The sequence below is a fragment of the Augochlora pura genome, chromosome 2, assembly GCF_028453695.1.
Source record: "Augochlora pura isolate Apur16 chromosome 2, APUR_v2.2.1, whole genome shotgun sequence".
NCBI lineage: Eukaryota > Metazoa > Arthropoda > Insecta > Hymenoptera > Halictidae > Augochlora > Augochlora pura.
The window spans coordinates 14,314,341-14,328,828 of record NC_135773.1 but is presented as its reverse complement, the minus strand read 5'-3'; the positions used below and the strand labels follow the sequence as shown (position 1 = coordinate 14,328,828).

The 14,488-nt window shown below is 43.9% G+C and overlaps 1 protein-coding gene across 1 annotated transcript in view; it reads left to right on the top strand.

The window, feature by feature from the left end:
* Positions 1 to 977: 977 nt before the first annotated feature.
* The window catches only part of Mesk2 (misexpression suppressor of KSR 2), a 68,451-nt gene continuing 54,940 nt past the window's right edge, over positions 978 to 14,488 (top strand). The window contains exon 1 of the mRNA XM_078196340.1: positions 978 to 1,409. Coding sequence (XP_078052466.1) covers positions 1,183 to 1,409 — 227 coding nt within the window. The 5' untranslated portion in view covers positions 978 to 1,182. The remainder of the gene's footprint in view (positions 1,410 to 14,488) is intronic.

Sequence of the window (14,488 nt, the reverse complement as noted above, 5' to 3'; positions counted from 1 at the left end):
TAATGCATTTGTCCGGTACTATATATCAGGGCCGTCAAATAAAGCTGTTTTATTGAAGTTGCCGAGTTTATTATTCTTCATATTGAATGAATTTTCCGACCATTTGAAAGCATTACTTCGTATACCTACTTTCGAACAAGACATTAGGAAGAACGTTCATTAAGCTTTTCAGGGAAAAATGCTCGGCAATCGCGTTCCTCTCGAGTTAAACTTTGACCGATTACCTGATAAAACACGAACGCAAGAATTCCTCTCGCGGTAGGGTCACTCAAATTCAGCTCGAAGACTCGGTCACGTACCAGTGCCGTTATTCAAAGATAAGCATTTAATGCGAGCTGCGAATAGAATTTTTGCACTGTACGAGCAGTGATTTTCGACGAATCTTTGCTCCGTAACGCTGACAAACGAATAAATTGCGGGTCAAATTTTCCTTGCCGAAAGAGAGTGAGAGAGAAAGAGAGAAAGAGAGAAAGAGATAGAGAGAAAGAGAAAGGGAGGGAGAAATGGTGAGAGAGAAAAATAAATAGAGAAAAAGGGCAAGAGAGGGAGACAGGGGAACCGTTACGAAAATGCATTGGACTCGGTAGCTAGTGGTGAATGCTGAAACGTCCTCGCGGTTTCCTTTCACTGGCCGGTGGTGCTCGTTAGGAAGTCTCCTCGAGCCAAGGATTTCCTTTCGCAAAGAGTCGCCGGGCCGGGCCGGGCCGCGCTGCGCCGTAGCCAGAGCGTCACAGAGGCTTATATAACGCGCGTTTCCTCGGCGAAGTATCTCTCTCTCCGCTAGCCCGGTCAGTCTTTTAAAACCTGTTTTTAAGCTGGATTGAGCACCGATAATGCCGCGGCGCGCTCTACGCACATGCACGTTCATTTGCGCTCAGCTTACCGTAACAAAACCATTAACCTGCGTCCGACAAGCCCTCCCGGCTATAACGTCATCGCAGTGTTTGTCGCAGGACCGTGTCGCTTGGTCGAGATTCGTGCGAAAGGCGAGCTCCGCGAGCCCTCGATACGTCGACAACGTTCGTTCGAACGGTTTCGTCTTTCGGCGGGGCGGCCTTCTGCCGGAAATTAGGGTGTCGGTGATCGACCGATTCGATTTCTGCCGACTCCGGTTCGTGGATGCGTCGCCTCTGTGAAACAGTGTGTCGGTGAATAGGCCCGCCGCGTCGCGACACAGAAAGGATGATGAAAAGCACCCCGGAGACCAGCAGACCGAGGATATGGTGCTACCAAGAGGAAGATCAGCGATCGGCGAACACCGGCATCTCCATGTCGACGGCATCCGGTTCCGCGGGAATCGGTGCAGGAATCGAAACGCTCGAGTATCGAGGCGCCAGACGGATGCAACAGGGGGATCTCTTTATTTTAGAGCCCTCGCGGATGGTTCTCGTCGGCTGCAACCACTGCAGGTATATCGCGACACGTCACGACTATCAATAACACATTTTCAGCTGCCGAGGGAAAAGTATGTTAGCGGAGCTGCTCGAGCATCGGATGCTCGTGATACCCGTGTCCCCCTGTCCGTATTCGTGTCTCCGTGAGCTATTCAATGGACCCGTGTCTGGTGTGCGTGGAAATTGCCACTGCCTACCAGTTTGTCAGTCCCATAAACCAGAGAAGTATGTTCCGTATTGTCCGGACTAAGCATTCGATTTTTTCCGAGGTTCATCCCGCTGATTCTTGTCAAATGAAGACTCCGATTTTCACCATTTAATTCAATGCAATTCGCGTTCGATCTATATTTTTATATTTTCGTCGAAACAGTCGTGTGAATTCGGATTTATTTCTAGAATCGTTTCGATGCAACTTTACAGAGACATCACTTATCTCTTGAACAAGCTATTAAACGTTAGCAAGAAGCTCGAAGATTTTTTTGAATAAATAATTAAAGGACTGTGGATGAGATCATTGTAGTTTTTAGATGATACAAAACCGGTAGGTAGAAAACGGCTGGTAAGTAAACTTATCATAAATTCACTACATGATACGTCCATTTAAATCCCGCAACTGTTGTATTGAAAAATTTGTTTCCCGATGAATATTTTCGAAGCCTTTAGGGGGTGCACAAGTTCGTGGACCACTCTGTACATACGAAAAAATAGGAGAGTCCTGGCAATCGATAGAAGTGATAGATTTTTGATCGACTGTAGCTCGAGAAAGCGACGCGGAACGAGGGGAAATTGAATTCACTGAAAGTTTTGACACGACACGGTGCCGGCTCGAGCTAAACCGTTTTACAGCGCGCCCCGCATCGTTGCAAACCGTCTTCGAAATTCGAATGCATCGGGGGACGGCCCGAAAAAATGCGCGGGCAGCATGTGCGCCCGGCTCTCATTCGCGAAGACGTTCACGTGCAGCTACTCGCAAACCTCGTTGCCCGGAATTTGCAAACTGGCGCACGTGCGTGCCATTCGTTCGAACCGGTGTCTACGAAAAGTATAAGGTACAGGTGCGAAGGGAGGTGACGACTGCAATTGCGACTCGCAACTGCCGGCCACGAATGCATTCTTGCCGTGCACGTGATCTACTGCGGACGTTTTCCGCCTCGGAAAGGAAAGCCCGCACCGTTCTCGCCCCGGCTACCAGGCCCCACCCCACCCCACCCCATCCCCGCCGCCCCGATTCGATAACATTTACACGAGACACAAACAAATTATCTGCTTTCGTTGCTTTAATTCTTGAACAGACCCGTCGTTCCTTCTCGTCGAACGATATTAGTCCGTGAGGACGGCGAAATTTACCTTCCACCTGAAAATTTAATCTGCCACTTAAGCTTGCTGGTGCCTGGACACCTGCAATTGATCGTTCACCTCTCAAACTGAATTTCCGTGAACTGGGACACGTGTAGAATAGCCGACGATCTCCGGGCTACCTTCTATTTTCGCAGCAGAGAGATAAGATGGTCAAACATGCTCCCTAAGCAAATTGATATTTGTTCGTGACGCATGATAGATCGTCGCGGTTCGATAGCGTCGAATCTTCTCTTTCCAACGAGCCTAAGTGGAATCGAATTCCACATTCCGTTATCCTTTTTAAACGCATAAAATATAGATGTAACTGACAAAGTTACAGAGCGAAACTGGGAACAAGCCGATAGTTTCAAATTGATTTACTTTATCTGTCTCTAATATATATTTTCGGATCTACAAATTAAACTTCCCTCTTGATAGATATCTGCTATCGTTACCTGAGCGAGATCCGATAAAAGCTGATGAAAGGTCAATTTACAACCGAAATAGCTGGTAATATTTCCGTTGGAAAGATGTTTGCGCAGAGTAAATTCCTGGTAAAGAAGGCTGGCAGGAACGCAGCGAGCATGTTCGTTTCGATAAAGGTCCACAAATAATTTGAAGAGCGCCGCCACCATCGGAACGTAGAATTTACTGGCAGCGACGTACGCGGGTCCGTATCAATAGGAAGAATCGAAAAATCGTCGCGGTTTTTCCAGCAAGATATAAGCTCGTTCTTCCGCTTTTAACCTCGGAAGAGGCAGCGGCGACGGTGCAGTGACGACACCGCCGCTCGAACCTCCTCTCTCCATTTGGTCGAAAATAAATTGCTAGAAGCTCGGGGCTCCTGTCGGCCTCTTCCCACCGTTCCCAGCAGCGTCCGACCTTTTCGTCTACGACCTACGAGATACCCGAAAGAGAAGGCGCAACCCTACGGTTGCTCCGGCAAAAGCCGGACCGCCGAAAGAGGGTTTACATTGATCGGCAAATTCCATCGGTTTCGCTATTAAATATTTACGGCGGCTGGGGAGAGCCGGCATCAAAACTACATCCTCCTGTATTTACCGACGCTCGTGCGAACGCGTGTAGAGAAATCAAGCGGCGCTGCGAGTCGGCGTCCGTATTTTTTCTGTCTTTGTTGGACTGGCCTTTTCTCGGGGGTGCACGCTGGTCAAAAAACTCGAAAATGTGACGGAAAATTATACGGTCGCAAGATCATGCAATTTTCGTTTTATCTTCATTGTTTCGTTCTTATATTTTCTTCCGGTAGATGTTGCATCTTAATGTTTCGATTTCACTTCATACTTTAAAATTCAACACTTTACGAGATTTGTAAATTCATGGTTGATTTCTATCTAGAGATCTATATAACATCGGACAGGTGAGGAATTTTTGCAATTAGCGTTCGCCCGATTCATCCGTACGACAGACCCATAATACATGGAAGAGCGCCGCCAAGCACACTGCGAAAACACGGTCGACGCGATTCCGGCTAAATACCGATCAGATTCCTAACGATCTCCCGTTCGATACCATCCCCGACTTTACAGGGGCCCGAATCGACCGCCGTGTCACGAATCTCCAGGCCGGGCTGCTCTGAAATTACTTACGACTTAACTTACGGTCCTCTCCGGCGGAAAGACGTCCCGATTAATTAAGTATGCCGAACGAAAATTTCCAAGTAATTAACGCTTAATCGACTATCGGTCGTTTTTACCGGAGCCGAGTGGCGGAATGAAAGCCGGTGGAGAGAAACTGGCGAACAGTCGCGCTGCGGGGCGACGTGGAATCGGACTCGGAATCAGAATCGGAGTCGGAATCGGAAAGTAAGAAGCGTGCAGAGTCGCGCCGGCTGCTCCGATCACGGGTAGGAGGGGCCGTGGAACCGGTCTAATTAAGTCGAATCCCTTTTATGCTAATGCCGGGGAGAGCCGCGCACCGCGCCGGTTTCCGAAACTTCTCGCGAAGTCCCCCGCGAACTCTTCCCGAGACTTTATCGGGTCTTTACCGGCCTTAGCACTCGCTCGTTTCGCACTATACACGCCGCGAGCGTGAACGGGCGATGCCGGAATATTTATTTGCTCGTGTGCCCCCGCGCGGCGCGGCGCGGCGCGGCGCGGCGCAGCGGATCGCTCGATTTGTCAAGATTACGACGAGATCGAGTCGTCGTCGTCGTCGTCGTCGTCGTCGTCGTCGTCGTCGTCTTCTTCCGCTTCCTCTCCTACTTCTTCTTCTTTGTCATTGGTCGAAGAGGACGGAGACAGAGCACCCATCGCCCCTTATACAGGTGTAACTAGAGAAACGCAAGTGTGTACGGAAGGCGAGTCGCTGTCGCTCGGGGAATCCTCCCCATGAACGCCGTCCCTCCTCAACGTACTGAGGATGCCGATGCATTTACATAATTGTGCGTACAAATTTGGAACTTCACCAGGCGGATTTGCCCGGCTCCGGCACCTGCACCGGTCTGCACAGTTCCTCGTTCGCGGATTCCAAGTTCCAGACCAATGAATTATTTACGCGGTACGCGGTGTTTTAAAAGAACCGCGTAATCCTCGAGCGATCCCCATTCCTTCGCTACTTCGATCCAGGATACTTGTATCTCTTTCTTTTCGATTCTAATCGAGTGTCTCGGATGCTACTGTACAATTATTAATCTCTGCTCAGTTGTTTAATACAAGCTAGGACACAGCGTGACGTGATATTTTAATCGTGAAGAAAGAAGCACGGATATTTTGTCTTTTATAGTCTTCACGTTGCAGTATATTGTCAGATTAATTTAACAAGCTCGTCCACAATGGATACATTAGCTTCCTTTTATGCAAAATGCTTCTCCTATCGGATTTTCTACACTTAACCTAACGATCGCGAACAGTGTTCCACAAAACTGGATTGATTTATCCTTTTTGCATTTTACTATCGCGTAAGCCTGAATTAAAAAATAAATACCCATGAAAAAGCTTTTACAAACTTAAAAAATTTTAAATCAAACCTGTGAAACTCGTGAATATTGCACATTAATCCTGAAACGAAATCAAATTGTATTTCTCCATTTCCAATGCCTAAACGTTAAAGTAAAAATTGACGTGCAATAAATATAAATTCTTTTTCTCGTTTCAGAATTGTTCAGGTACAATGGAGTGCTAGGGAACGTAGCTGCCAAAGAAATCGATAGCTGGGGGTTAAAGGATAATTAAATTGATAGAAAATGAGCCACCCCAAGACCATCTTTCTTCGCTTTCAGATAGGCCCGTAATAAATATCAATGAAAAGGGTATCTATAGTTCGACGCTATTTATTCATGATAGCCCGGGTTACTTCGCGAACGAATGCGGAGTTAAAAGCACGGAATGATCGCACGCGGAGCCTTGACAAATGCGCAGGCAGGAAAGGGTCGCAGGAGTGACGTTTGTCTTCATTAGATACACCCGTAATATTCTACGATTCCGCTCGCTCTCCGGCACATCTGCGTGGCCTTTCCCTCCCTTGAATATGTTCTGATCAAGTGAATATTTAATCATACGGTTCGCTTTGCAACCAGCGCCTCGCGTCGGCCGCAATATTCCCTTATTCAAAAATCCTGAAACTTTTCCACTGCGTGATCAAGACGGTTCCAGATATACGCGCGCCATTTGCACCTGCGTCTACAGAAAATCACCGATATTTCTAAATCGCTTCCAATACTGAACGCAATTACTATGCATATTCACACGAATGTAAACTAAAAATATCTACGATATTTCTATGGTGAAGCTAGATTGAACAACAGATGGAAATCATTTCATACCGAGATCTACAAAACGTTATTTTTAAATTCTCGTTAGAGGTTCTGATAAAGAAATTAAAAAAGTATTTTAGTAATTGTTAAATAGCTTAGTCCTTCCATCATCTAAAAACTCTTTTTAGCTCAGCTTTAAAAAAAGCTTTCCTACTTTGAAAGTGAACCAACACTTTGTTCACCCACTGTACATACTAAAATTATTGCATCAGACGCATCTCGCTGTTCTTAAACATTGTCCGTATATATTGAAATATTTATATTTACTATAATGAAATATTAACATAATATCCCTACGCATTATCTCCGCACTCAAAACAGGAAAATGTTTGAAATTTACAATTTGCGCGCACTTTGACAATTTATCAAAAGCTGAGGGCACGTGTTACATATTAATTCCGGCGCGGAATTTTGCTACGCAACTTTCAAATTTGAGATAAATATTCGACGAAGGCCACGGCCAAGCTGAATACAAGATGTCTGTCGGAAGTGTCTACGTATCCCGGAATTTTTGATTAAAGTATCGTGTAAGAAAACCGCTTTATTGGACCCGATGTCGTATCCGCACCGCGCCGACGCGACGCGCCGCGGCGCACAGCTTCATGGGAATTTAATATTAATACACAATTTGGCTGGCTGTCTTGTAGACAGCATACTCGCACACGTGTTCCTCGGAATGCAATATTTATATGAATATACGGCGGGGATACAAATGACGATAACGTGTCCGTTTCTTTTCTTCGCCGTGTTTATGCGTCTGCACGCGAGAAACAAGCCGAAACTTCTGCCGGTGATCCCGGGTCTATGGGGGTGTATGGGGTAACCGACCTTCCTTGCACTCGTTCCAAGCACACCCCGGTGTCTCATTGCTATATCTTTTACTCTGCGAGATTCCCACTGCGCTTTCTCTCTGTCTCGATCTCGCGCTCTCTTTCTCTCTCACTGGCCCCAGCTCGAAGATCATCGACGAACGTGTAAAAAATACTCATGGGACGTGTACCGGTTCAAGATCGTCAGTTTAACGTACTCGAGATTTCTTACTCCCCTGGCTTGCTTTAGATTTTATTGATACCTCTTGCGGTTCGCTGTGTCTTCGTCATGGATCCGTCTTTATACGCGAACAATGTGCTGCGAAGTATACATGTATAGCTTTACGTATGGGAGGTTCATCTATCAGGGCACTTCGTTGAATAATTGAAACAAACTCCTTTGAAATATCGAAAAATGTGGCGCTCTGACATAAAATATTTAACAAAATATTCTTCCTCGTAACTTTCCGTGACATTTTTTAAATACTAATAATATCGAGAAATAATAAATGTGTTCGAATTAGATGGGATATTTTATATTTTAAAAAATCATATCATCTTTGTCTAGATCTTGACACCGAAATTAAAATACGAGAAGGGATATGATAAATTGAGTCGCAGAAGCCATTTAATTAAAGTTGTACTAAAAATTGAATAAATTCTGCACCCGAGAATATTTTAAAAAAATTAAGAATTACTTATTATTAACCATTTATATTTATTAGCGTATACTATATATCGTGTATTCATTATTACATATTATTACCTCTTTACCGTGTTCAAAGAAGTGCATGATGGCGCCATCATACAGCGAAATACGCAAACTTCTCTGCAGCTGCCCGGAATACAGTTCCGCTAAACGATTGCATCTCCGCAGGGACTTTTGATCTAGAATACTGCGATGAAAGCTGCATTTTCCGGATTTAAGCAATAAATCGAATAGCAGAATGAGATTTCATAAAATGTCATGACTTTAAGGATTCTAGAATTACTAAAAATAAATCTCACGTAACATCTCTATACTTGTAAACTATGAATCTTTGCAAGTATAGAGATAAGAACCTAGTGACCATTCTAATCAAGCGATAATATTTATTTTTATAATATATCAAGATAATGCAGGTATATTTTTTTAGCATAAAGTATATGAATATAAGATAATAAATGAATAAAAAATATAAAGGATATGAATTCTAATATATACAATTATTAGGTTGGTGCATATAAAATGTCGGATGTTTACGTAAATATATAAAACTGTATATCTTTTTTCAAAAGCTGTTGATTTAATCAAAATATGCCCCGTTTGCTTTACTACACCCTTTTCAACAAGATATCAATAAAGAAATGCCTGTCTTAAACACATTCTGATCTTTCGAATTAATAAACTCTGATATGGAATATTTCAGAGTGTCTTCATTTATATATCATTTAGCCCGTAAAAGCTCGGGCAGATTTTGAGCAGTTTTAGGATAGCGTTGCCATTATACGTTGTTCAGCTGGAGAAAGTGACAGCGACCTGTCATAAATAATGTCGGGATTAAGAGAAATAGAATGAACACCAGCATGAAAAACGTAAACACTTGAGTTTTTCTTCTCTGACGTCAGCTCTCCGATAAGACGTTGCCAATAGCTTCACCCACAGCGCGTGGCTGTTCCATTACAAACCGCGCGAAGTATGTTGAGCAGGTCTGCGCTTACATTTTACCGCATTTTTGTAACTTCCCCTCTATCTTTCGGACGTTAGAGACCCTTAGCGGACGGCTGGCGGATATATCCTCGCCCGTCGAGCGTCGTCGTCCGAAGCCACTTCCACTGGAAATCTGAAATAAATCTTCTGGCTTATAGTATTTCTATCTTATGCGATAACGTGCATTTTATTAGATTGGTGCATATGAATACTATATACTATTTAGCCTGTATGAATACTATATACTATTTAGCCCGCAAAAACTGTCCTGAATGTTTAAAATAGTGAAAGTCGCGTGGCGAAAGATCTATATTTTATAAAATTTTATATTTTACTTCATTTAATTTCGCAATTGTTTTGTACGACGTATGCGCAATTTTTATGGGCTAAACAGTATGTAAATGGAGACAGTCTGAAAAATTCCATACTATAGTTTATTGATCCGAAAAATCAGAATTTCTTGAAGACAGACATCTATGAATTAAACTCGCGTTGGGAAAAGTGTATGGAAACAAATGGGGCACATTTTGATTAAATCAATAGCTTTTGAAAAAAGATATGCAGTTTTATATACTCGCTTAAAAATTCGACATTTCATATGTACCAACCTAATAGCTTAAAAAAGAATGGACCTATAATGTCAGAAAAAATGAATATGATCCAGGAACGAAGCTTTTGAAAAAAGATATGCAGTTTTATATACTCACTTAAAATATACTCGCGTATCTGTTTTTTCTTGATAAGTAATCGCATCTGTAATAGTCATCGATAAAATAGTACTTCACGTGACGACCGAAATGGCTCTCTAACAACGATTTAGTTCCCCGACTGATAATTGACGTTTGCCACAGATGTAAAAGAATCACGACCACTCACGGCCTTTACGACGCTCCCCTTTCGTTACTACGAACTTCTTGATCGTTATTACAGCATTAAAAAACTTCGTAGGCTACTGTCAACCATCCTGCAAGAATCACTATCTTCAGGGACCACTATACGGCGAAGAACCTCATCATACCAACGAACAAACAGTAAAACTAGTCCAAGCTTTAACATTTATGACGTATAAAATCTGGAGATGGTCACGGAGTTATATTTAACAAGCGAGATCTTCTTCAGTCTTTTGCGAGCAGGATGTAAAGTTTCGTTCATAAGTATCAAACCTAACATTCTGACTCGACCATAGCATTCTACATAGAACTATTAAAACAAGAAGACAAGGATTCAAGATTTAAAATTGAAATATCAATTATTTAATTGCGCAGATCTGCGAAAGTTATAAACTGCTCGATTTCTCGATACTGTTATTAATTTTAAGATCATAGAATTCTATGAATATGGAACAGCAGTTTCTCGAACTTCTTTATTTAAGAAACGTGTTTCGAAAAGTTCGCCGAGCACGGAGGTAGCTCTAGCATAATTGGTTGTCGACGCGTCGCCCTCGATAACGAGATTCCCGTCGTTAATTTTGCGGCGCGCGACGCCGATGCGAAAACGATCTTCGACGGTTCTATGACGATTCCCTGGCGCGTCGCAAATAAGGAAATCGAAGGAACACAAACGCCAGGATTAACCCGTGAACTTTCTTATTACCATTTTAAGTGGTTTCACGCGGCTACTTGGTTTCCTTTCGTCGCCAACGGACGAGTCTTCGAGGCGCAAATGGAACTTTTACGTAACCGCCGTCCGTGTGGACGTCGAATTAAAATTTGTCCCGCGATCGTGACGAACTTGGGGATTTGCATTAGACCCGAGCATTTTCCTGTCAGTTTTCCGTCGAAGATGCACCGGTGTTCTTGCCGGTCCACCGACGGGAATGCAAATCTTCGGCCGACGTGCGACAGTCGTCGAACCGAATAACATTTGCTGAAATTATTTTATCGTCACAAACCAAAAAGACTAGTTTATACATTCTTACGTTTAACTTTGTAATGTTACCACGGCTGAGATATTCTGAGACAAAATCATAGCCTCCTTTTAACATTTAGATTTGATTGACGTATTAATTTTCCTTCTGCGAATCACTGGATGCATCGTCGCTCATCGGGTTCTTGTCGAATCGTGGTCAAAGCCACACGGGTGATCCCCGTCGCCTCTCGAGACGGGATTTCCGAAGTTTTTAACGATTGAATTCCGGGGTTGCTTTCAGGATCGAGTGTACTCCACGATTCTTGTTATGAATAATCTATACAACGTAACAGAAACTTATCCAATTTCCGGTGCCAGTTAAAAAGTGTGCATTAATCTTTTCTCTGACGGGAACTTCGCTGGAACTTCAGTGCCGCTTAATCTGTTTGTGAACTCAGCCGAGAGAAAAAGAGAGAGAGAGAGAGCGATAGAGGGTGAGAGAGAGAGAGAGAGAGAGAGAAGGTGAGGAGTTATCCAGCGAGCTCGCCGCGGTCCTAGATGCTACCTGTGCCGGTGCAATTTTTTTCCCCATCATAGAAACGAACGAAGCCGGTGACGCGTTGTCGCGATCGAATATTAATCGAACCGTTATTCGTAAAATCAGTTCTAACCGAATTCGATTTCTGGCCGCTTTAAAAACTCGTCTATATTCAATACAATTCGGGCCTGCAGTTCGTCTACGCTCTCCGCGGAGGCCCTTGACTCGCGTGTCGACGATCCAATCACATTACAGTCACGGTTCGCTCAGGTACCATTCAGCCCTGCTTAAATAATCCAGCACACAGCAACGATCCAGCCCCAGTCACGTTCCACCGGATTCAATAATACTATGTAGAACGCACTGCGAACGTATTGTACTATGGCCAAACCGTGCTAAACGCCGCCCGCGCCGCTCCATCGCTATTTAATTGTACGGAGATGCTTTTGTCAAATTAATCACGCGAACTCTGTTACTCCTCGATTAGTAGGCGGCACGAAATATTTGCGTTCTCTAAGTCGGCCACGACTTCCGGCCTCACGGTTTTCTATTATTTTTACAAATTGAAAGAGCTCATTTCTTCAGGACGATTTGGGCGTGTCATTTTACTCTGTCGCGCCGAGTATTAGACCCAGCGGTTTGGCGTGGGTGTAATTTTTGTAATGCATTCTGGAGAAAGATAGAAGGAAGAAGGTGAAATAGCGTCAGAAGGTAACATCGATCAGCATCCAGGCTCCCCGTGCAAAAAACCAGCTACGTAAAGTAGCATTAAGCCTCGTCCCAGTGCGAGGCTTACAGCGATTCTTCACAACGGTTGACAGACTAAATACCGTCCCTGGAACAACTTTTTATATAAGGGCCCGGCCTCCTTCAGCGAAGAGCCAGTGCCAGCTGCCTCGTAGTCGAAAGCACGTCGGCAATGCGGGGGGTGGGGGTGGGGGTGGGAGTGAGAGGGGAGAAGCGGACGCAAACGGAGTGATGCGCAAGGAAAAATATGCGCTCGACGTCGCGCTCGTATCACGCGCGCTCCTCGCGCTACTCGCGGATGCTCCCGCGGGTCCACGGCGACCATGATTGCGACGAGGGGTGACATGTTTCAACAATACTGGCTGTTTCATCTAGGACAGGCCGCCGAGTTGTCTGTTGCAGTTCCGTTCCTACGGAGTATTATTTCTCGCGTCGTTCGATTGTTTCCGAATGGCGTGTCAAGCTTGAGAAAACCTATAGTCCGCGAACAGTTTTTAATATTCCATTTTCTAGATTATTCTCAAAATTTTGTGACGATTATTGACTACATAGAACAGAAAAAATTAATATAATATCACGGAGTTTGCGAATCAGATGGACAATGTTTTTTTTTAGAATTTTTATGACGTGTCAAAGACTACATAACGTGTATTACGGTATTTTATGCGCTGCTCGGTAGTATCGCGGGCAGAAAGGATGTATAAATGACCTGCTCCAGATGAAAGATCTTGTACGTACTCGAACCAGTATTCCGCTGCGAAACATTTTATGTACATTTATGTATATTTAGCTTACTCTCAAAAATAAGCCGGGGGCTAACAAGCAGAAGAACTATTGTCTTGTGAGATGACAGTGCTATTTGCAGAGACTAGCTTGAAAGATCCACAATGAAGGCAATTTTACTTTGTCATGAAGATTATTTATTCAGCGCTGCAATTGCTTCTGGTTTATTCGCAGGCCCTCGGAAAGTGTACAGAAATTACCGTGAGTTTCTCCATATCTTATTGTAGCGCGTACACAGTAGAATCTCCATGATTTCAATAATTATAAAATTAAGTTCTGGGACATTTATACTAATTTTTGAAGTGAGATAATAGTGTACGCTAAATATATGTGTTCTTTTTTAATTGATCAAAGTGCTGGTGAAGGGGGAGTACAACTAGAAAGGAACTGTGTGAAGGCATTTCCAATAAGTAGGTATAACCAATTATGATCAGACATATTGCTCTCGCTTACTGAGTTTTCCACGGATTTCTATAACAGTGTATTGTATTAAAACTTTTTACATTCAAAGAGCCGAATTTAAGTGACAGAATTCCTCTGAAATCATTCACAATTATGTCAGTTAAAACATTAACATTTCAACAACACCAAAGTTACTTAATTAATGAAACCGAAACTAAATGGAATGAAAATTTACGTTTAATTCTTCAGCAGTTTAAATCACAGTAATATCTAATTCTTAATAATAGAATTCGATTGTAAGTGACAAGTATGAACCTTTTTCAGTTTTTCTGCATTACGAAACGCAGTATTACGTGCACCAGAGTGAATAGAAAGAAAACATACAAACTCTGCGCGTTGTAACTTGAAACACTTTGATTTTCTCGATGGGAAACACGAGATCGTGGTCGTCGCAAAAGAAAAGAGAACAGAGCGAGGGCATAGAAGTCAAAGTTGAATCGTAATGAGCGAGATGTGGAAAGCCTGGCAAACAATTTTACGAGCACCGCGTTCCGGTGCGTTGCAACGGGGGCGCAACGCCGGTAAAATTTATAACAACGCTTTGAATCCCATTGTGTATCGCTTCGAAGGGATTCCAAGGGTGAAGAATGGGGATGTTAAAGGTTGAGGCGCGGTGTGCGCGCATCACGGGAACCCGTGAACGGGTGTACACAAGAGAAACGTCACGTCTGCCGCCGGATATTTCACGCTCCTCTGGTTTCTGTCGCTTCCGTATTTTTGTCTGCCGCCTTGCGCGCGTCCCCGGCACTTCTCGCGGCGCGGCAAATTGGAGCTTGTCAATGGGGATTTTATTCGAAGCCGTGGCGAAACGTCGGGAGAAACTGGCCGAGCGTGGTTTACGGGCCGTTTGATGAGGCTCGCGGCGCACACCGGCGCTCTCGGACGCGGTATAAAAAGTTAACGCGGTCAAACCGAGCGGATCTTGCCCGGTGCTCGCGACTCTTCGACGATTTACACCGGTTTTATTCGTCGCCGGCTTGTTACCGGAATGCTCGAATTGTATACGAGCGAATCGCAGATACCCAATTTACATTGCGCAATTTTTCTCTGCAGTATCTGCCATACTAACGAAATCGATGTATCGACAACTCTGCATCTGATATCTAA